At 40.6% G+C, this 23,313-nt stretch overlaps 3 protein-coding genes and 1 long non-coding RNA gene across 4 annotated transcripts in view; 1 reads left to right on the forward strand and 3 right to left on the reverse strand.

Annotated features, from left to right (window-relative positions):
• Nucleotides 1-23,313, reverse strand: part of LOC114552945 (heterochromatin protein 1-like) — a 600,023-nt gene that overhangs the window by 41,392 nt on the left and 535,318 nt on the right. The window lies entirely within an intron of this gene.
• LOC114553107 (NACHT, LRR and PYD domains-containing protein 3-like) overlaps nucleotides 1-23,313 on the reverse strand; it is a 582,600-nt gene that overhangs the window by 38,288 nt on the left and 520,999 nt on the right. The window lies entirely within an intron of this gene.
• Nucleotides 1-23,313, forward strand: part of LOC114551846 (protein NLRC3-like) — a 101,713-nt gene that overhangs the window by 10,041 nt on the left and 68,359 nt on the right. Inside the window, exons 5-10 of the mRNA XM_028572730.1 lie at nucleotides 7,618-7,696; nucleotides 7,865-8,093; nucleotides 8,242-9,950; nucleotides 10,042-10,045; nucleotides 10,143-10,322; nucleotides 11,563-11,728. Coding sequence (XP_028428531.1) covers nucleotides 7,618-7,696; nucleotides 7,865-8,093; nucleotides 8,242-9,950; nucleotides 10,042-10,045; nucleotides 10,143-10,322; nucleotides 11,563-11,728 — 2,367 coding nt within the window. The remainder of the gene's footprint in view (nucleotides 1-7,617; nucleotides 7,697-7,864; nucleotides 8,094-8,241; nucleotides 9,951-10,041; nucleotides 10,046-10,142; nucleotides 10,323-11,562; nucleotides 11,729-23,313) is intronic.
• Nucleotides 21,647-22,794, reverse strand: LOC114553153 (uncharacterized). The gene is made up of 2 exons (XR_003692261.1): nucleotides 22,731-22,794; nucleotides 21,647-21,868 (listed from the first exon to the last, which is right to left on the reverse strand). It is a non-coding gene; the product is annotated as an uncharacterized LOC114553153 (long non-coding RNA).

The raw sequence follows: 23,313 nt of genomic DNA on the forward strand, positions 1-23,313 counted from the left end.
GACGGCTCTTGTTAAAGTCTTTAATGACATCCACTTAAACACAGATAGTGGCAAAATTTCAGTCTTAGTATTACTTGATCTCAGTGCTGCATTTGATATGGTAGACCATGACATATTGCTTGACCGATTGGAATACTGGGTTGGTCTTTCTGGCTTAGTACTAAAGTGGTTTGAATCCTATTTAAAGAATAGGGACTACTTTGTGTCTATAGGTAATTATACATCTGAGCATAGAAATATGACGTGCGGAGTTCCCCAAGGCTCAGTTCTGGGGCCTCTTCTGTTCAACATCTACATGCTTCCACTGGCTCAGATTATGGAAAACAACAAAATAAGTTACCATAGTTATGCGGATGACACACAAATTTACTTAACCTTATTGCCAGGGAACTATAGCCCAATACAACAATTAAATATGTGCATTCAACAGATTAATGATTCGTTTTTGGAGCAAAAGAGGAACGATTGAAAGTCAGCGCTCAGCTTCAAACGACAATGTTAATAACAACAGACAAAGCCAGAAATCTTGGTGTAGTCATGGACTCAGACCTGAATTTTAAAAGCCATATTAATATAATTAAAAAATCGGCTTATGTCTCAGCAGGATCTGGAAAAATTTGTCCATGCTTTTATCTTCAGTAGACTTGACTACTGCAACGGTGTCATTACAGGTCTCCCTAAAAAATCAATCAGACAGCTGCAGCTGATTCAGAACGCTGCTGCTCCAGTCCTTACTAAAACCAAGAAAGTGGATCACATCACTCCAGTACTGAAATCTCTACACTGGCTTCCAGTGCCTCAAAGAATTGATTTCAAAATACTTTTACTGGTTTATAAATCACTAAACGGTTTAGGGCCAAAATACATTTCTGATCTGCTACTACATTATGACCCAACCAGACCTCTCAGGTCGTCTGGGACAGGTCTACTTATTGTCCCCAGAGTTTAGAAACTAAACAGGGGGAAGCAGCGTTCAGTTTTTATGCTCCACATCTTTGGAACAAACTCCCAGAAACCTGTAGGTCCGCTGCAACTCTCAGTTCTTTTAAATCTAAGCTAAAAACCTATCTTTTTGATGTTACTTTTCTTTAAATAATCTATTTTATTAACTTTAATTTCTTATACTGCGCTGTAACTGTTATTCTTATACTGCACTATCAATTTTAGTCTTGTCTTTTAATGTTTTTAATTTATTAATGTTTTTAAATTGTTTTTAATTGTCTTCTAACTGCTCTTTAATGTTTTATGTAAAGCACTTTGAATTGCCCTGTTGCTGAAATGTGCTATACAAATAAAGCTGCCTTGCCTTACTAATGGTGCTTTTCCACATTTCTACATGGTACCTACTCATATTCTAGTGTATTATCATAATTTGTTTAACATGTGCAAATATATATATTTTTTACCACAACCTAAAACCAGATAAAGACATGCGCACCCCCTGTGATCTTTGCCACCCCCCTAAGGGGTGCCCGGACCCCAGGTTGGGAACCACTCGTGTATTCAATTGCACCTCTTTAAAAACTCTGAGAAACTGTTGTTGTGAATTTTCAATTCAATTTATTTATATTATCAATTCATAACAAGAGTTATCTCAAGACACTTTACAGATAGAGTAGGTCTAGACCACACTATAATTTACAAAGACCCAACAATTCCAGTAATTTCCACAAGAGCAAGCATTCAGTGTGACAGTGGGAGGAAAAACTCCCTCTCAGACAGACCCAGGCTCTTGGTAGGCGGTGTCTGACGGTGCCGGTTGGGGGTGTGATGAACAGTGGCAATAATAGTCACAATAAAGATAATGGATCAATGACTAGAAATAGTAGTTGTAGTAGTTCAAGGCATAGCAGGGCACTGCTACTACTAATTAAGAGAGACAGAATAAGGAGAGGAGCCTGGTTGGCCTAGAACTCTACCCTGTTGGATTGGGCTGTACTGGCCTGCCTCCCTCTACTTTGATTATATCATTGATTATATGGTAGATGAGTCTAACGACTATGAAGAGAAGCAGAGAAGAGAAGGGGTGCCGTATCTTCAGAAATACACCCTCCCCCGCCGGTCTAGGCAAACGCTGCAACTCCTCACTCCCTAACTATAAGCTTTATCGAAGAGGAGAGTTTTAAGTTTACTCTTAAATGTGGTGACGGTGTCTGCCCCCCAGACCCAGACTGGGAGCTGGTTCCACAGGAGAGGAGCATGATAGCTAAAGGCTCTGGCTCCCATTCTACTTTTAGAGACTCTAGGAACCACAAGTAACTCTGCATTCTGGGAAAGCAGTGCTCTAGTGGGGCAATAAGGTACTATGAGCTCTTCAAGATATGATGGTGCTTGACGATTTAGAGCTTTGTAGGTCAGAAGAAGGATTTAAAATTCAATCCTGGATTTTACAGGAAGCCAGTGCAGAGAAGCTAATACAGGAGAAATATGATCTCTTTTCTTAGTTCTTGTCAGAACGCACGCTGCAGCATTCTGGATCAGCTGGAGAGTCTTAAGGGTTTTCTTTGAACATCCTAATAGTAAAGAATTACAGTAGTCCAGCCTGGAAGTAATGACTGCATGGACTAGTTTTTTAGCATTGTTTTGAGATAGGATGTTCCTAATTTTGACAATGTTACAAAGGTGAAAAAAGGCTGTTCTTGAGGTTTGTTTTAAGTGGGCGTTAAAGGATATATCCTGATCAAAAACAACTCCTAGATTTCTGACAGTAGTGCTGGAGGTCAGGGCAATACCATCCAGAGTAACTATATCTTTGGATAATGAGGTTCGGAGATGTTTAGGGCCCAGCACAATCACTTTAGTTTTGTCTGAGTTTAACATCAGAAAATTGTAGGTCATCCATGCTTTTATATCTTTGATGCATGCTTGGAGTTTAGTTAACTAACTGGTTTTGTCTGGCTTAATTGATAGGTATAATTGGGTGTCATCTGCATAACAATGAAAGTTAATTGAATGTTTCCTAATAATATTGCCTAGAGGAAGCATATACAAGGTGAATAGAATTGGTCCAAGCACTGAGCCTTGTGGAACACCATGGCTAACATGTTCCAGTCTCTGTAGCAGAATGGTATGGTCAATAGTGTTGAATGCAGCACTAAGATCAAGTAAGACAAGTACGGAGACAAGTCCTTTGTCTGAAGCAGTTAGAAGGTCGTTAGTAATTTTCACCAGTGCCGTCTCTGTGCTATGATGCATTCTAAATCCTCACTGAAAGTCCTCAAATAAACTATTGCTATGTAGAAAATCACATAACTGATTAGCGACTACCTTCTCAAGGATCTTGGAGAGAAAGGGAAGGTTAGATATACAGTACAGGCCAAAAGTTTGGACACACCTTCTCATTCAATGCGTTTCCTTTTTATTTTGACTATTTACATTGTAGATTCTCACTGAAGGCATCAAAACTATGAATGAACACATTATGTAATTAACAAAAAAGTGTGAAATAACTGAAAACATGTCTTATATTTTAGATTCTTTAAAGTAGCCACCCTTTTCTTTTTTATTAATAAGGGAAAAAATTCCACTAATTAACCCTGACAAGGCACACCTGTGAAGTGAAAACCATTTCAGGTGACTACCTCATGAAGCTCATTGAGAGAACACCAAGGGTTTGCAGAGTTAAAAAAAGCAAAGGGTGGCTTTTTATGCTCCACATCTTTGGAACAAACTCCCAGAAACCTGTAGGTCCGCTGCAACTCTCAGTTCTTTTAAATCTAAGCTAAAAACCTATCTTTTTGATGTTACTTTTCTTTAAATAATCTATTTTATTAACTTTAATTTCTTATACTGCGCTGTAACTGTTATTCTTATACTGCACTATCAATTTTAGTCTTGTCTTTTAATGTTTTTAATTTATTAATGTTTTTAAATTGTTTTTAATTGTCTTCTAACTGCTCTTTAATGTTTTATGTAAAGCACTTTGAATTGCCCTGTTGCTGAAATGTGCTATACAAATAAAGCTGCCTTGCCTTACTAATGGTGCTTTTCCATTACATGGTACCTACTCATATTCTAGTGTATTATCATAATTTGTTTAACATGTGCAAATATATATATTTTTTACCACAACCTAAAACCAGATAAAGACATGCGCACCCCCTGTGATCTTTGCCACCCCCCTAAGGGGTGCCCGGACCCCAGGTTGGGAACCACTCGTGTATTCAATTGCACCTCTTTAAAAACTCTGAGAAACTGTTGTTGTGAATTTTCAATTCAATTTATTTATATTATCAATTCATAACAAGAGTTATCTCAAGACACTTTACAGATAGAGTAGGTCTAGACCACACTATAATTTACAAAGACCCAACAACAACCCTACTTTGAAGAATCTAAAATATAAGACATGTTTTCAGTTATTTCACACTTTTTTGTTAAGTACATAATTCCATATATGTTCATTCATAGTTTGAATGATGCCTTCAGTGAGAATCTACAATGTAAATAGTCATGAAAATAAAGAAACACATTGAATGAGAAGGTGTGTCCAAACTTTTGGCCTGTACTGTAGGTCTGTAATTGGCTAAGACATCAGGGTCGAGGGTGGGTTTTTTCAGAAGAGGTTTTATCACAGCTACTTTAAATGACTGCGGTACATAACCTGTTAATACAGACATATTGATCATATCTAGTAATGAAGTGTTAACCACGGGTAGCGCTTCTTTAAGTAGCCTCGTTGGGATGGGGTCTAAAAGACAGGTAGATGGCTTAGCTGAAGAGACCTTTAACAGTAGTTGTTGAAGGTTTATAGGGTAAAAGCAGTCTAAGTATATGTCAGGTCTTGCCGTTCTTTCTAGCAGTCCTGCGTTTAAAGGTGAACCATTAGAATTTGAGGGCAAAAGGTGATGAATTTTATCTGTAATTGTTATAATTTTATCATTAAAGAAGCTCATGAAGTCGTCACTACTCACAACTATAGGAATAGATGGCTCAGTAGAGCTGTGACTATCTGTCAGCCTGGCTACAGTGCTGAAAAGAAAATATATTATTATTTTCTTCTATTAATGATGAGTAATAGTATGATCTAGCATTTCTGAGTGCCTTCCTATAGGTTTTCAAACTGTCTTACCAATCTAAATGAGATTCTTCCAGTTTTTTTTTTTTCTTGCCATTTACTTTCAAGTTTTTGTGAGATTTGTTTTAATTTGCGAGTTTGGGAGTTATACCAAGGTGCTAGTTTCCTTTGCTTTATCTTCTTCTTTTTGAGGGGAGCAACAGAGTCTAAAGTCGTCCATAGGCAGGTTGTAGCACCATCTACAAAATTATCAATTTGGGAGGGACTAAAGCTAACATAAAGGTCCTCTGTTATATAAAGGCAGGACATTGAGTTAAATTCTGTTGGAATATCTTCTTTAAATTTTGCTATAGCACTGTCAAATAGGCATCTAGTATAGAAGCTTTTATTTAATTTCATATAGTCGGGTAGTAAGGGACCGTTTGGTATTTATGGAATGGACCACTGGAGGAAAATAGGGGAGGGTCATGTCTTTTTATTCTTTGCTGGGGGGCGGGTCACCCAAAATGTTTTACTCTGGGATGGGGGTCCCCCAACTTTTGTATTCATGAAAAAAGCAACATTTCAAAGTGGCTTGTTTGGTGCATATTTTTCCATGTAGCTCTCAGTCTCGGCCCTCCATCAGCATCCTAGCAGATGGGTCTGATTGCATACGTGGAGTTTGCTGGGGGCAAGAGGAGCACTGCCCCCCTGTTGGCTGAAATGGGTAATTGCATTGTTTAAAAAATTAGTGGAATAATTGCGTTTGGCATGACCAGATATTTTATAAATATTTTAAATAACACAAAACAACTAAATGGTGGTAGGTAATACATCTGATTTCATATACTGCTTTAGTAAAAAAAAATATTACCTGGTTGATGATGGGAGCAGCCGGACCCAACAGCAGGACATCTTGCCATGCCAACGTTGCAGTAAACGTTTCCTAAATGCCATGTATATACATTTGATGTCAGTTTGATTGCGTGTTTTGTGTAGATTTAGACTTTTATACGTTTATTCCACTTTGTTTAAATGGCGAAGTAGAGAGGCCTCGTTCACCTGTTTGGAGCTGGCTGGTGAATGTGACATGCGTAGGCCTTGCTGGATACATTGTGAAATTTTTTGTGGATCTACTGATCGCTGTGGATTACTTTTTTTTCATGTCACTGGATTACGGACAAAATACGGATCTTTTTTCTTAACGTGTCTTAACGTTTTATGGTGTGAATGAGCTGCATTTGGAGAGGCATCTCAACAGACTGTAGGTCGAACACTGATTGGTCACTGTTACATTTTAGTTGAATTATTCCGCCACCATCTGTCTATTGCGTTCCAACACAGCCGTGCCGCGATTGGTGATTGATTATTACCCATATGAGCTTTGTTGAATGGTCTCAATGTTTTATTGTTTTATTTCATGTGAATACTAGTTTACTAGAGGAGTAACTTATTATTTTAAGTAATGCAGTAATGCAGGAAGTGTGCCTTTAGTTTCCATGCTTATTGTGTTTCCCCAACAATGTTACTGAGTAAATCTACTGAAATGGCCACCACACTATAAAAGAGGAGTGTGATGTGTAAGCTGAGAAAGCAGAGGTTAAGCCGCGTATCTCATAGCTGTAAAAAAAACAATCGGCATTTGTACATCTTTATCAAGCGTAAACCAGTACAGAAGGCATCAATAAAATGTTGGGGAGGGTCATGCCTCTTTTCCTAATCATTTTGGAGGGTCATACAAAATGTATTGCCGGTGAAGGAAGGGTCAAGTCTTTTTAGACGAAAGATCCCAAAACTCCTCCGGTGGCCCCTTAAATAAATAACGAATAGTCCCTAAGAATTCAAAAGTTACTAAGAAATGGTCTGATAATAAAGGATTCTGCGGAAATACTATTAAATCTTCAAATCTGATGCCATGCAGAAGGTTGAGGGTGTGGTTTCAACAGTGAGTAGCATTATGCACACACTGACTGAAACCAATTGAATCTAGTAGTGAGTTGAAAGCAATCACCTACAATAAGTACTTTGTCTGATTTTAGGACTACACATAATAAAAACTCTGAGAATTCAGATAAACATTCAAAATACAGACCTGGAGTTCGGTGAACAACAACAAATATAATTGGCCATACTGTTTTCCATGTTGGATGTTAAAGATTAAGAACAAGGCTTTCAAACAAGTTATAATTTAGTTTAGGATTAATTAACAGGCTTGAATCAAATATGGCAGCAACTCCCCCTCCTCGGCCTGAGCCTCTAGGAATTTGAGTATTAATATGACTGGGAGGAGTGGCTTCATTTAAACTAACATATTCTTCATGGCCCAGCCAGGTTGAAGTACCATTCTGCCATTTAGTGGCTCATATTGTGGCATTGCTGTCCCTGTTAAAAAAAGATTCTTCTTCTTCTGATTTGGGAATGTCCATACAGTAATCCTCGATTCAACGTCATCGTTGCATTTGGTGATGTAGCCAATGACCGCGTCCATGTATGTGTCTAAACTATTGTCCTGAACCACATAACACTGCATTGTGCTACCTCAATATCCACAGTTACCATTTTGTCATCATGTGTGCAGATATTAAATGTTCTTACACTTGTACTTGATGTTTTCTCCACAGAGTTCAGCACGAGAGCTCAGAAGGCCTTGGTGGTCAGTCTGACCTGCAGCATCAAACAGACGTGGAATCCATATTTATGGTGTGTATACAGTATATTAAAACTAAGTTGTCATTATTAACTACAGATTAAATGATAAACTACCATTCAGATCCCATTATTCTCCAGAACCATCAGGCCTTCAGACTGATAGATGAATCACATGTTGAGTTATTTAAACTAAATGTTCAATTTATCATTCTGTTCCAGCTGTTGGAGGAGAACATCATCACTTTTGTAAAGAACGAGCTGAAGAAGATTCAGAAGGTTCTGAGTCCAGATTATCCAGAATACTTAGAGAGTCAGAGGGAGGATGACAAGGTTTTGGATGGTAAGGATGAAGAGCAGAGGAGGAGCAGCAGAGAGGCATTTCTGATGATCACACTGGACATTCTGAGGAGGATGAAGCAGGAGGAGCTGGCTGACTGTCTGCAGAGCAGTAAGAGGATTTTAACAGATTGAAAAAATGGGACATTTAATAATATCTGAAAAGATGCATTAAAATATAAACTCATTATTTGACGACATTTAAATGTTAAATTATGTTTTTATGACTCAATGATCTTCTTTTTTGTGTCTTCATTCAGGAAGTTATTCTGGAGTTTGTCAGCATAAACACAAGACTAACCAGAAGAAAAAGTTCCAGTGTGTGTTTGAGGGGATTGCTAAAGCAGGAAACCCAACCCTTCTGAATCAGATGTTCACACCGATGTACATCATGGAGGGAGGGACTGCAGAGGTCAATGAAGAACATGAGGTCAGACAGATTGAAACAGCATTCCGAAAACTAGACAGACCAGAAACAATAATCAGATGTGAAGACATCTTTAAAACCCCACCTGGAAGAGATGGCCCAATCAGAACCGTGATAACAAAGGGAGTGGCTGGCATCGGGAAAACAGTCTTAACACAGAAGTTCACTCTGGACTGGGCTGAAGACAAAGCCAATCAGGACATCCAGTTCACATTTTCATTCACTTTCAGAGAGCTGAATGTGCTAAAAGAGAAAAGGTTTAGCTTGGTGGAACTTGTTCATTACTTCTTTAGTGAAACCAAAGAAGCAGGATTCTGCAGGTTTAAAGAGTTCCAGGTTGTGTTCATCTTTGACGGTCTGGATGAGTGTCGACTTCCTCTGGACTTCCACAACACTGAGATCCTGACTGATGTTACAGTGTCCACCTCAGTGGATGTGCTACTGACAAACCTTATCAGGGGGAAACTGCTTCCCTCTGCTCGCCTCTGGATAACCACACGACCTGCGGCAGCCAGTCAGATCCCTGCTGAGTGTATTGACACGGTGACAGAGGTCAGAGGGTTCACTGACCCACAGAAGGAGGAGTACTTCAGGAAGAGATTCAGAGATAAGAAGCAGGCCAGCAGAATCATCTCCCACATCAAGACATCACGAAGCGTCCACATCATGTGCCACATCCCAGTCTTCTGCTGGATCACAGCTACAGTTCTGGAGAAGGTGTTCAAGACCAGAGGGGGAGGAGAGCTGCCCAAGACCCTGACTGAGATGTACATCTACTTCCTGGTGGTTCAGTCCAAACTGAAAAACGTCAAGTATCATGGAGGTGCTGAGACAGATCCACACTGGAGTCCAGAGACCAAGAAGATGATTGAGTCTCTGGGAAAACTGGCTTTTGAGCAGCTTCAGAAAGGCAACCTGTTCTTCTATGAATCAGACCTGACAGAGTGTGGCATCAATATCAGAGAAGCCTCGGTGTACTCAGGAGTGTTCACACAGATCTTTAAAGAGGAGAGAGGACTGTACCAGGACAAGTTGTTCTGCTTCGTCCATCTGAGTGTTCAGGAGTTCCTGGCTGCTCTTTATGTCCATCTGACATGCATCAACTCAGGAGTCAACCTGCTGGCTGAAGAACAAACAACCTCCCAGCTGCCTAACGTCTTCAGAGAAACCCTTAAACTACAACATCTCCATCGGTGTGCTGTGGACAAGGCCTTACAGAGTCCAAATGGACACCTGGACTTGTTCCTCCGCTTCCTCCTGGGTCTTTTACTGCAGACCAATCAGACTGTCCTACAAGGTCTAATGACACAGACAGGAAGTAGTTCAAAGACCAAAAAGAAAACAGTCAAGTACATCAAGAAGAAGATCAGTGAGAATCTGTCTGCAGAGAGAAGCATCAATCTGTTCCACTGTCTGAATGAACTGAATGATTGTTCTATAGTGGAGCAGATCCAACAGTCCCTGAATTCAGGAAGTCTCTCCACAGATAAACTGTCTCCTGCTCAGTGGTCAGCTCTGGTCTTCATCTTACTGTCATCAGAAAAAAATCTGGATGTGTTTGACCTGAAGAAATACTCTGCTTCAGAAGAGGCTCTTCTGAGGCTTCTGCCAGTGGTCAAAGCCTCCAACAAAGCTCTGTACATGCACATAACTATCCAGATTAAATGAAGTTTTTATTTGGAGAAAAAAAATTGTGTAATAGTTTTTTATATTGCTGATTTCTCTTCAGGTTAGGTGGTTGTAACCTGTCAGAGAGAAGCTGTGAAGCTCTGTCCTCAGTTCTCAGCTCCCAGTCCTCTAGTCTGAGAGAGCTGGACCTGAGTAACAACGACCTGCAGGATTCAGGAGTGAAGCTGATGTCTCCTGGTCTGAAGAGTCCACACTGCAGACTGGAAACTCTCAGGTTGGTGTTCAGTTAGGACCTAAGTAACAATTTTCAACAACAACAATTCTTGTATTTTTTGTAACCGTCCTGTACTACGAATCAAGATCAACATGCCCTGGATTTATTTCAGTTACCCGGCTTCATTAACCCTAACAACCGCGGATCCACATAAGCTGTGTCACTATGGTGGTTATCAACTAGTACAATCAACCCAGGGTTTCCCAATCCAGTGGCACGCGCGTTCACATAAAAAAGGCGGTGTTTGCACAGCACGACCAATCGCAAACATCTACCAGAGCTGCATATTTTATATAAAATTAGCAAATTATAATTCTACACATCATATGAAGAACTCAGACACAGTTTTGCAGGCAAAATGCAATACATTCATTGCTTCCTAAAACAGGAGGAAAGCTGGCAATAAAATAGCCGACACTGTAAATGCGTAAATTACAATGCTTATCAATATCTTCCCCATCAGTCAGGCACAAGATCTGACCATAATTACACTTGTGCTTTCCATAAACTGCCATTGCTTTAGCCTATTATTTCAGTTGCAACCCTGGCAGTGGAAGCGATCGTGAGAAAAAAAAAAATATATAAAACATAATTCAAACCGATTATGCATTGGCAAAACACATATTTCAAAAAATACCGACATATAGCATATATATTTTATAAGCGCACCCCCCCCCTCTCTCTCTCTCCGCGCACCGAGCTCCGCCTGATCTTCTAAGAATGGTCACGCCATTATCAATCGAGTATTGATTGGTCAGTAGGCGGTGCATTTACACCAGTTGATCTCTAATCTCCAATTTAACCTGCTCCCGACCAGGTTAGGTGTTCAGCATAAATTAACACAGCGATTTAACACGGTAACAAGTGATCCACCATCGTGGTACAGAAAACCCTGGATGGAACCTGAAGTTACCTCATTAACGCCAAATCTTCCTTTCGTAGTACAGGCCTCTTGAGTGCCTGGATATGTTTTTTTTTATGATTTTTTTTTGGTCAAAATTCTTCCTCCTCTCCACGAACTTAATTCCCTTCCATTAGTAATGGTGGTTTAAAGGATACAAAGAGTGCTTTTCTAAAGTAAATCCTTAGTTGGAGACAACAGTGGACAAATGTGAATGTCTAACATGATGTGTCTGTGTGTGTGCGCTTGCATATGTGCGCGTGTGTGTGTGTGTGTGTGTGTGTGTGTGCGCGCACGCGCTTGTGCATGCATATGTATGTATGTGTGTCTGTGTGTCTTTAGTCTCTCAGGCTGTCTGATCTCAGAGGAAGGCTGTACTTCTCTGGCCTCAGCTCTGAGCTCCAATCCCTCCCATCTGAGAGAGCTGGACCTGAGCTACAATCATCCAGGAGACTCAGGAGTGAAGCTGCTAACAGCTGGATTTAAGGATCCAAACTGGAGACTGGACACTCTCAGGTATGGACAGACAAACATGTACTATCTGATTTTTATTCAAGATCAGAGGTCTGGAACGATTCAATTGGCATTAACAAAATAAGATTCAATCAACTCAATTCCTAGCTAACAATTTTTGGTTCCCAGAACGTTCTGGGAACGCCCTGAAGGTTAGGGTTTAGTTTTGGTTGTGTTTTGTTTGCAATGGAAAGTTCCCTGAAGGTTAGGTTTGGTTAGGTTTTGGTTGTGTTTTGGTTGTAATGGAAAGTTGGTTCAACGTTCTGGGATCGTTCAATGCATTATTATATATTAGCAGGAATGAATGAACAGGCAAACTTGATGGGATTTAAAACTTTAATATACAATATACAAAGAAGAATAAACAAAATACAAAATAGATAAGGATGTAGTAATAGTGCAATGTATTGTGCCAGATGCATATTGGAATGATAAAGTATGTAATGTGTAGGTGAATGGCCAAAGTGGGGATGACCCCACTTATCAGCAGATCAGGAGAGTGATGGCAGTGGGAAAGAAGCTGTTCTTGTGTCTGGTTGTTTTTGTGTGCAGGGATCTGTAGCGCCTGCCAGAGGGGAGGAGGCAGGAGGATGGCAGCAGTGTAGAAGATGGCCAAAAGTAGAGCTCCATGGTTTTGAAGGCTCAGTCCTTCTCAGCTGACCTAAAAAGAAAGAAACAAAAGTTTGATATGTCATACTAAGAATAAACACTTTAACAAAAGCAAGACAAATTAGCTAACAACCCTGTTTTTATTCTGATCACAAATATTGATAGTTTTTGATTATTATGATTATTATTAACATCACAGAAGAATTTCAATTTACCGTCTGTGTGGGGCAAACTTCAGCCCTTGCCCAATCAAGTCCTCCGCGTCTGCTGCAGTCAGCTCAGCAAAGTTTTTCTGGGAGACCGCTAGAGTAGAAGTCAAAATGAAGCAACCTTACAAGTCAAATTAAAACCTCTTATCAGCCCAGCTAAGCATAATACTGATGTGAACAATAAAATAACACCTGCCTGTTATAACCCTGCAGATCGTCACGTCCTGGAAGGCCTTCTTTCCCTTTCGGCCACGCAGGCTATACTGTTTTAGAACGTCATTGGTTGCAACTCGCCGTAGCATGCGACTGACTTCGTTACAATAGATCAATCCAGCTCTGGGCGACTGACTGGTTTCCTGTGTGGTGTTGACTCATCTAAAAAGAAAGTAGATATGAATATTGGTCAGTTCATTTATGGTAGGTTTCTTGCAAATGCCATTACAAAACTACTCTGTTACATTAGACAATCACAAAAAAAAAAAAAAAACTTACATGCAGGTGGTGGAGGCAGTGATGTCTACTGACCTGAAAAAAAGGCAGGAAGAGACAAACACATCAGAAAATTCACATGATAAGCACCACATTGAGTGTCAGTAGTTCCATGGTGGGAATATGACTCTGGTTTCTTAAACGCATGTATAAATGTTAACTTATGGATAGGGCTTCCAGATACACGCTCCCTCCTGGAATGCTTTCTTGCTTGTGGACCGGAGTCATCTGAAATAAAAGACCATACAATTTGTACTGATTGCAAAAAGAATATTTGAATGTATGCAGTGTAAACATAAACATTACAACATAAACATTGTATGTGACAGCATTTCTCAGGACTTTTGCATTGTAGCCCAGAGACTTTCTAATGGGGAGACACAGCATCCATAGAAATGCATGGGGTTAGTTTGTAAAGCCAGTATGGCAGCTGTGTAGCCTACACATATTCCGTCTCTTCCTGTATGCTTCCCCATTCACTTACATAGGAAAATAGCTTGCCGATAACTGCCCAAAGTACGTTGCAAGGTGGCCGCCGAGAGACTTGCCTAAAATGACTGATTGTACTGGCTATCATGTACTGTACACTAAAACTAATTGAAATAACTAGTATGTCTTATTTGTAACAACAACGCAAGCAGGTTAACACGATGACACAAAACATACAATGCGGCAAAGCATACACGTCATGCACAGCAGCAAACAAAGCGCAATATATATGCAGTCCATTTAAAGCGTAACTCTCGCCAAAATGCAACCTAGGATCTTTATGTGAAAGTACCTTTCATTTAAAAGCATAATTAGGATGGACACGCCACTTTTAAGATTGATCGTATTGTCGTTTTCGGGTCAAATGGCCTTTTGAATGGGAGAACTAGCTAGGGGCTACTTTTATCGCATCAAAATTACTATATGTAAAACACTAAGAAGGCTCGACACAACATGAAAACTTTGCACGAAGTCTCACCAGGGGATTTACACATGAGCTCGAGCATTGAGAACATTGTTTGTGCACAAAGAGTTTACCAATAAGACTCGCTGCTTGACTGGCAAGATGGCGACGAGGGAAAAACCATAGGGAAAAACAACTGCTAACGTGAGTTGTTCAAAACCTTTTTGTTCAACCTGATCAAAACCGGAATATAACAAAGCACTACGAGGGAAAGGGCTTACTGTTAAACCCCAAACCTTTGCATTACAACCATAACATCATGAAACTGTAACGTATTTTACTTACTTTTTTCGTGAGATCGTTTAGGCAAAGCAAATTGAATCTTCTTTGTCTGTGTATCAAACGGAAGTCAGTAGGACAGGACTTGAATCGGTCACCTGAGAGCAGAGGCACGGTCTTCCCCTACTGCTGTGGGGTGTAACGGTAACAGTTGGAACACTGAACTGAGACACTTGTTAGAAGTGAAATGAAAGAAGTGAATTTTCTTACTTGTGAAAATCGATAGATTCTTGTTTTAAGTATTTTCACCTAATACAGTTTAAAAAACGAAATCAAGCACAAAAATATAGTTTTCAGCAAAATTGATATCAGCCTAAAAATAAATATATTATCTTGCTATGTTGTTTATCTTACTTAGATTTTATAAGACCAATCCTTTTTGAGTGAATCTAAATCAAGTGACTGCAAACCTTTTATTAGCTACTTCAAAAACTTAAATGGAGCTGGTTTAAATAAACATTTCAAAACCGCACTCAGAACAACCAAAAACTACCAAACGGGAACGTTGTGTGGAGGTACAGTGCAACCACAGGAGAACGTTTCAGTTGGTTGGTTCTCCAAACCCTGAGGGAACGTTCCCTAAACGTTAGTTTTTGGTTTGGTTTGAACTAACCTTTAGAAAACCAAAACTAACGTTCCCCAACGTTCCCTAAATGTTCTGTGTTAGTGTTATCACTTTAAGCAACGTACATTTAAATTAAGTACTTGTTTTTCTTAATCAACTAAGGTACCTATATAAGTAGCTGAAATTCGGTACCAGCACCCAACAGTACCTTTTTCTGTAGCATACTTTCTCTCTAACAAAATAATAAATTTAATTTAAAAAATAAGCCAAACATATTTGTCTTATTTTCCCTCCCAAACAACCTCCAGCCTGTCAGTCTGTCACCAGGGCATAGAGAACGCTGTTGTATTTGTCTCAGAGTAACAGTAACCACACCGCGACAGCTTTAGCAGCATTGTCCTGACTGTTCCTTGAACAAGCTGTAGTGAGAGTCAACGTAGTCACACTCCGTCTCTTTGAAAACTGTATTTCACACTATGATCAGTGCCGCCCTCCCTATACACAAACTAAGTGGCTGCTTAGGGCCATTAGGGGGCCCCCAAACTTTTGGTCTGACCATAGACCCGGACCGTGACCTATCTAACATTGCCTGATTCTGACTGATATGGCAACTCTATTTATGTTGGTAATGAAATGTTAGGTGTTGCTGATAGAGCGACAAGCAAGGATCATGATTTGATTTGATCATTATGTTTGTTTGATCTGAAACTGGCAACAACAGTGACCTACATACAGAGTGAAACCCGCTGCCCTCTGCTGCCGCTGCCTGTGTCCCTGCCGCGCCTTCACTAAATGGCCTCGGAGCCCCCAGATGTATAGGGCCGGCCCTGACTATGATGGTTCAATTTTGCAATCATCCACAGCCCTGGTGTATGAAGTTGATTGTGACTTTGTTTCTTTCTGCAGAGTGGACCATGGTGGACCGCAGAGACTGATACCGGGTCTGAGGAAGTGTGAGTGTGTTTTAAGTTTGCTCTAAGAGAACTCAGCTGTGTGTTACACTAGTTTAACCCCTTCCTGGTGGTGGAAGTATAATATAAGATGAGGTTACTTATTATTTCAATGTTGTACTGAACAGGATCCTGAGTGCTTAGCAGTTGATGGTGAATTGGCTAAATCTCCCTTTACCAGTGGATGTTATTATATAGAAAAAGCAACTATAAAGAAATAATTAAGAAACAATAGCACGGTGCTTTCACTGTGGAACTACTTAACTCACACTGGCTAATTATGTATCCAGAAATCAGACTTGTCAGTGTGGTTTGAGGCGGTGTGAGAGTCCCGTACAGGAAACAGGAAACATCACTACCTCTATCTCTGCCACAAGAACATTTTAAACCACCAAACACAAGCTATGAACTGCCCGGGAGTTTGTGGAACAGCTGAGTGTTTCCTGCAACAACAAAGCACACGCTGTATCTCTCCTCTCTTTTCTTTCTTTCTCTCTGTGAAATTAAGCTGTGTTTAATTGTGCTTGAAAGTGCCTGTTTTTGATGTAATTAATGTAAAAAAAAAAGAAGCTTTATTTTGCTCATACTGTCTGTCTGCATATACCTGTACCTCTTGTTATGGTGCAGTTCTAGTCCTCCAGTGAAGTCCTGGTTCCTCCCGGTCCTCGGTGAAAGCTGCTGCTGGTGTTTACAGCTGACTGTCCCTCACGGCGGAGCTAGCTAGCTAAACAGCTAACCTGCCTGAACTTCACCTAAAACTACAGGATAACAAGTTACCAAACTGAGAGTTGAACACGACTGTTAGCTGTAAAAATGATACTTGTACCAAAACTTTAAAAGTCCATTAGTCTCCAAACATGAGTCAGCTGGACATTAAACTTAGTTTTTCTCTCCTCTGCTGACTGCATGTTTCTCCCTCCAACGTGCTCTACATCTCCTCTCTGACTTCCTCCTTTCTTTTCTACTCCCCAACAAAGTCCTCTGATTCACTATTTCACGTAAATACATTAATCAACAGTCGAGCCAACAGAAAGCTAACTTTGTTTCTTTTTTTATTCACACATAAGTTGTTGTGTTCAAGTAGCTTTTTCTCTGGATGTTTTAATAAAAGCAGATGGTTGAGAGCTGCTTTGTGCTGCAGTAGAAGAAGATGTGACAGTTTTATTAGTGAGACTTTATTCAGTTCATGTTTCTAGATTTGGATCATCAGCTGTCATCATCGGGTCAACACGAGGACAAGAAGCTGAACATTGTTGACATGTTGACTCTCATGTTCACTAACTGTTGATGTTGTTAGAACTGGATTGTTAAACATCACTCACAGCTGAATATGAAATGAACGTTTGAATGATTTTCTTTCAGTTATTGTCAGTAAAGTTGTTAATAAATCATCAGATGATAACCTGCAGCTGTATTGTGTCTTGTTCTCTCCATCAGATGTCTGTGAACTGGAACTGGACACAAACACAGTACACAGAAAACTCAAACTGTCTGACAACAACAGGAAGGTGACACATGTGGAGGAGTATCAGTCATATCCTGATCATCCAGACAGATTTGCCTGCTGGGGTCAGCTGCTGTGTAGAAATGTTCTGACTGGTCGCTGTTACTGGGAGGTCGAGAGGAGAGGAGAGGTTTATATATCAGTGAGTTACAGAGGAATCAGCAGGAAAGGAGACAGTAAAGACTGTAGGTTTGGATGGAATGATCAGTCCTGGAGTCTGGGCTGCTCTGATGAAGATGGTTACTTTGTCAGGCACAATAACAGACACACATCCATCTCCTCCTCCTCCTCTAACAGAGTAGCAGTGTATGTGGACATTCCTGCTGGCTCTCTGTCCTTCTACAGAGTCTCCTCTGACTCACTGATCCACCTCCACACCTTCAACACCACATTCACTCAACCTCTTTATCCTGGGTTTACAGTCTGGCCTGGTTCCTCAGTGTCTCTGTGTCCTCTGCAGGACTGAGAGTGTCTCCTGGTTCCTCAGTGTCTCTGTGTCCTCTGCAGGACTGAGAGTCTCTCCTGGTTCCTCAGTGTCTCTGTGTCCTCTGCAGGACTGAGAGTCTCTCCTGTGGACAGAAACACTGACTGAAGATCAGCTGCTGAAATCAAAGTTCAGTCTGTTCACCATCACACACACTCTGCACTGTGAAGCAGATCTGAGACTCAAACACAAAAACATTCATCTGATTTCATCTCTGGGATTATCAACATTTGAACTGTTGGACTAAAAACTCTTCATGATATGGAACATCTAAATAATAATGAGCTGTTATTGGTTACTATTATGTCCTTTATATTTTGAATCATATTGTAATATATTTAAAATTTGGAAAACAAATGTTTCTATAAACAATCATCATATAGTCTTATGTTTCTAAATGCTTTTAATAAAATCTATACGTTCATCTTGAGGGCCATCATTTGTTCATTTGATCATATCATGATTTCATTCATCGGTTGACTCTCTTTACTAAGATTGATTTATATTTTGAATCAAATTGTAATATATTTAAAATTTGGAAAACAAATGTTTGAAATGAATGTGAGATAGCTCTGCTTTTATGTTTGTATTTCTGTTTTACATTTTAGTTTTGTCACTTTTTATTCCAGAGTGATTTGGTCTCTGAGGCAGATTATTGTGATGAATAATACATCAACATGTGTCTTGTTGGCTCGTTCTCATCTCCTTAATAAAAATACATTTACAACTTGTAACAGAGTATTTCTACACTGTAGTATTGTTACTTTTACTTCAGTAACACATCAGAGTTCTTCCTCCACATTTGGTAACAAGAATAGAAAGAGCTGATATTTCTTGAACGCCCCTCAAACCGGCAGAGAGTCTCGTGGGTCAAAGTTGAATCAACGCACGAGCTGCCAAAAAGTGATCGCCGTGATGGCTCTTTAAAACAGTATTTCAACTGGTAGAAAGTTCTGGGTGGGCCATAATCTGTCAGATATGAACCTCATTCGTTAAATGAAGTCATTTAGACGCAGAAACCGATGTTCAAACACAAGCTAGGAGCTACGATCACTTTTTGGCAAGTGGAAATGTGCATTTTATGGATGTGTTGCTTCTTAAAGAATGTATTTAAACTGGTTAAGTTCTTGTGGGCTATAATCTGTCAGTTATAATTTAAATCCAGTATTTTTGAGGCAGAAACAATGAAACGGAGGGATGTGACCTCCCACGATTTAACTGGTTGAGGCGGCAGATATGGACTTGACTCCGGTCAAAGAATCAGGCTCCAGAGGTAGTATGTCTGGTTAACAGAGCTTTATTTTGAGTTTGTGTTGGTAGTTTGAGTTTGTGGTCCTAAAGAAACAAAGATAAATACAATAAGAATATCAATTTAACCTGCAGTACAATAATATCAATGATAAAGGAGCTATACTAATAATGATGAATGGTATAGGCAGCGGCGGCCTTAAGCATCTGGGGGCCCGTTTCAATAACTAATATGGGGCCCTACCCACGTAAAACATAAACATAATAGAGCAGAAAAAGCAATTTTATTACGTGTACTTTCAGCTTCACGAACAGGCAGCTCAACATAGAAATAATCCAACCTAATTTGATTAAAACTATATACAATTATACAGCGTTTTACATTGGAATAAGCCTCGCCCTTTCATGGAAGCCAACTTCTCTGCTTAATTGATTTGCGCAGTATATTTTCAGCTGTCTGAGCTGACTTTAAAAAAAAACAGCTAAAACATCCCCTCAACTTGAATTATTTAACAAAAGCAAAGAAGAAAAAGTGTCTGACTGACAATGAACCAAACTTATAAATAACGATGGGCTCCGCGTTTTTTCAGGACCGTGGACAGCTCACCGGGCGGCGGGCGTATATTTCACCTGAGCCCTGTTTAGAAATCCACCCTTCTGTGTTTGAGAGCTGAGAATGCCCTGATAAGTTCATCTTTGTCCAGCGATTTTGTCACCTCGTGCTCAATGGAAATCTGAGCGAGAGCTGACAGCTGCTCCTGGAGCATTGTTGACCTCAGGTGTGTTTTTATTAGCTTCAAGCGAGGAACTCCTCCTCTCCGCTCGCTACCGCCACAGGCACTGTCATCATGGGTCGGAGAGCAATGCTGAGGTTTGGATACAGTTCAACTAATCTGTTTCTGTAGATGTAGCTCAGAATCTGCAGGCCAGTGGTTTCTTTTGCTGGCACGGCAGTGACAGCAGCCGAGATCTCGCGCACAAGGTCCTCAGCATCCACATCGCCGAGGGTTATTTCAATATTTGCGCAGCTTTCTTTGAGGGTGTAACTTTCCACGGCCCTTTTCATTTCCTCTCTTCTGTAAATGAAACCAAACAGACCATGAAATGTTTCCATCAACTTGAAGCGCTCACTAGTGCCTGTGATGGCAGAGTTCACTAGTGGGAGGAAAACATCTCTCCTGAACTTTTCCTCGGGTGTCACTGTCAAGGAAGGATCCGGATTTTGGGGCTCGTACGGAAACTGGCGTTTGGGTTTTGGGCCTGGTGTAGTGGGGAAGACCATTGGCATCTCCAACTCTTCCGCCATGTCTCTAGCATCTGTCTGGGCGGATGAAAGGCCGTTCTCTCTGTATTCCTTTAGGAATTTAAGAACATATCCCACCTCGTACTGGAGCACATCGATCCCAACTGGTGGGCTCTGGAGCAGCTTGCTGACATGATCGACCTCATGTAGAATGTTGTACCACATGATGATGACAGTAAGCAGGAATTTCCAGCTCGTTATCTCCTGTTCAAGGCCTCTGGCAGCAGACGCAGTCTCACTGTCACCTGATAATAACAATAATGTTGTTTTTTTAATTTCAACAATTTAATGACGCTTTACAATGCCATGCGCCGCTGTCCATTGTACTGAAACAGCTCAACGTAATACAGGAAAAAACACCATAATAAGGCCTAACACACTAAAATCATAGACTGATCAGCAAAAATAACACACACTCGACTTTACACACCTTTTTTGTTGCATGATCGACCAGTGAGATTCCCACAGCAGGAAGCTGATAGCGGGCACTTTCATTCCATCGGATTGGATGGATGGCCTTTAGGGTCATCTGTGGTACGTTTGTCTTGTAAATCTCCCATCTCTGTGTGGAGGAGCTGAAAATGGTGTACAGACGTTGCAGCACCCCAAAGAAGCTCACAGACTCCACTGTTGACTTCGCAGCATCTACATTGACGAGGTTTAGACTGTGGCTGGCGATGGCATGAACAGTGCTGTTTTTGTTGATATCAAGCACCCTTTTCTGCACACCGCTATTTTTCCCCCGCATGTTGCTACCGTTATCATACGACTGTCCCCTGCATGTTTCGACATCCAGGCCTAACTTCTCCAAATGCTTCAAGAAGACATCTGTTAGCCCTGCGCCTGATGTGTCAAGCACTGGTAGGAAACCGACAAAATGCTCTCCAACAGTAGCCCCGGCACCCATTTGGCACTTGACAAAGCGCAGTGTCACAGAGAGATGCTCTATGTGTGCAGCGTCTGGGGTGCAGTCCATTATCACAGAGTAGTAATGGGATTGTTTCACTCCGTGTATTATTGCTTCCACTGTCTTGTCTCCAATAAGAGTGATCAGCTCATTTTGTATCGTTTTCCCCAGATAATGGTCAGCAATCTCTTTTGTCTCAGCTCGTCTGACATGCTCGCTCATCACTGGGTCAAACTCTGCCAGCAGCTCCACCACAAAGTTTCCATTGTTTGTTTCATGTAGGTTGGAAGTGTGGCCACGGAGAGCAAGGTTTCATTCTGCAAGCTGACAGACTATGGCAATTAACCTTTTCATGACGCTGTTCCACTGTCTTTTTTTCAACATTTGCATTTCTTGATAGGTATTTTCAATGGTACTGTGCATTTTTCAGCTGTCCATATTGGCACGGTGTGTATTCGCTTTCTCCCTGGCATCTCCCTCACCTGTCTCAGCGGTAGGATCTTGATCGTCATGTTCTTGTTCTACTAACAATGTTTGGTCATCATTATTGCCAGCAGTTTCAGTTGAAGACGGGTAATCTGTATTTTGGCTAGCATCCTGTGACGGGGGTTCGGCCGCTGCTGTCGCCGGTAGGGTTACAGATGCTGGACCAAAGAAAGAGGTCACTCTCAGGCAAAAGGCAAAGATATAAACAAATAAACTACTGGTATTATACGTTCGCGGGGGCGGTAAACGTTGCCATGGTAACCGCGAGTTCGACCAATCCGAGACGTCAGTGTTTTGCTTAGAATTGTGGGTAATGTAGTATTACTCCAGAAGATCGCAAATAACAAGGTTGATTTCATACCTTGTGGCTTTTATAGGAGCAGAAACTTTCGTTTCACAACCTCGTAGCTCGTGGTCAATCTACCTTGGATGGTTTAGACATTATGGCTGAAAATCAATATCCTACGGAGAAAATGAATGGGATTTTGCTGGTCTGTTGGGGCCCCCTCGGAGGGCGGGGTCTGTTTCAATTGAAACGGGTGAAACATAGGTAAGGCTGCGTCTGGGTATAGGAATCAACAGTGGTTACTAACTGAACAAAGGCAGGAGCTTTAAACTTAAAGTGCACAAATATTAGCTGTAGCTGTTACCAATGTTATAAATAGGCCACAGACATGGAGCGTTGAATAAATCACGAGGTAATCAAATGCACATGACCTACAGAGCACAGTACCTGAAATTCACTTCACAATAACCTCCTCCACTATATTATAGAAGTTAACTTAACATACAAACACTTAAAGCCCACACGAAGTGAGATATAAACCGGCGTTATCACATTAACGGCGATGATTAGCTAAGTAGACTCTTTATGAGCGTGCCGTGGAGAAAGGAAAATAAGGCTTACGTGACAACTCCTGACATAACTTCGATCTAAATAGTTAAACTATACATTTAAACTAACACATATATTGTACCTGTATGTGGTCACGCAACAAACTCCACATGTACAATACTCACGTTTTCCTCACAAACGCACAAAGCAGACAGAATGAAGAAACGGAATAAGGAAAAAGTCTGCTGTCTCTAAACAAACATCAAAGCACAGTGCCGCTCATTCAACCGACATCAGACTGCAGTATCGCCGGCCACCTGCAGGGGACGGGGACAGGCTTTCCATCAAACAACCTTTCAGTGGAAAGGTAGGGGCTGTGATCACTTTTTGGCAGAACAGCAGAAACCAGTAACTAGCCTTACTTCCTTCACCTTTTAATGGTTCTGCTATTACCTTCTGCTTTGGTAGCACTAGGGTTCAAACCTTTCTGCCTAATGTCTTATTGTTCATTCAATCCTTTACATAGACTCTATAGTTATTTATTCCATACATGTGCACGGCTCTGTTCATCCATCTCCATCATTGCACACAAGTGAACTGGCATAAATGGCATACTTGCAGTATGAGAAACTATAATACCTCAAATATAACAACTATCGACTATAAATGAAGTGTGTTTATTAATCAGGAAATTGCTATTTTATTTAAATGGAGTCTGGTGGAAACATACATTTAAATGCTTACATTTTATTTACTTATTTTTCTTTA

The sequence above is a fragment of the Perca flavescens genome, chromosome 3 (genome assembly GCF_004354835.1).
Source record: "Perca flavescens isolate YP-PL-M2 chromosome 3, PFLA_1.0, whole genome shotgun sequence".
In the NCBI taxonomy this organism is placed as follows: domain Eukaryota; kingdom Metazoa; phylum Chordata; class Actinopteri; order Perciformes; family Percidae; genus Perca; species Perca flavescens.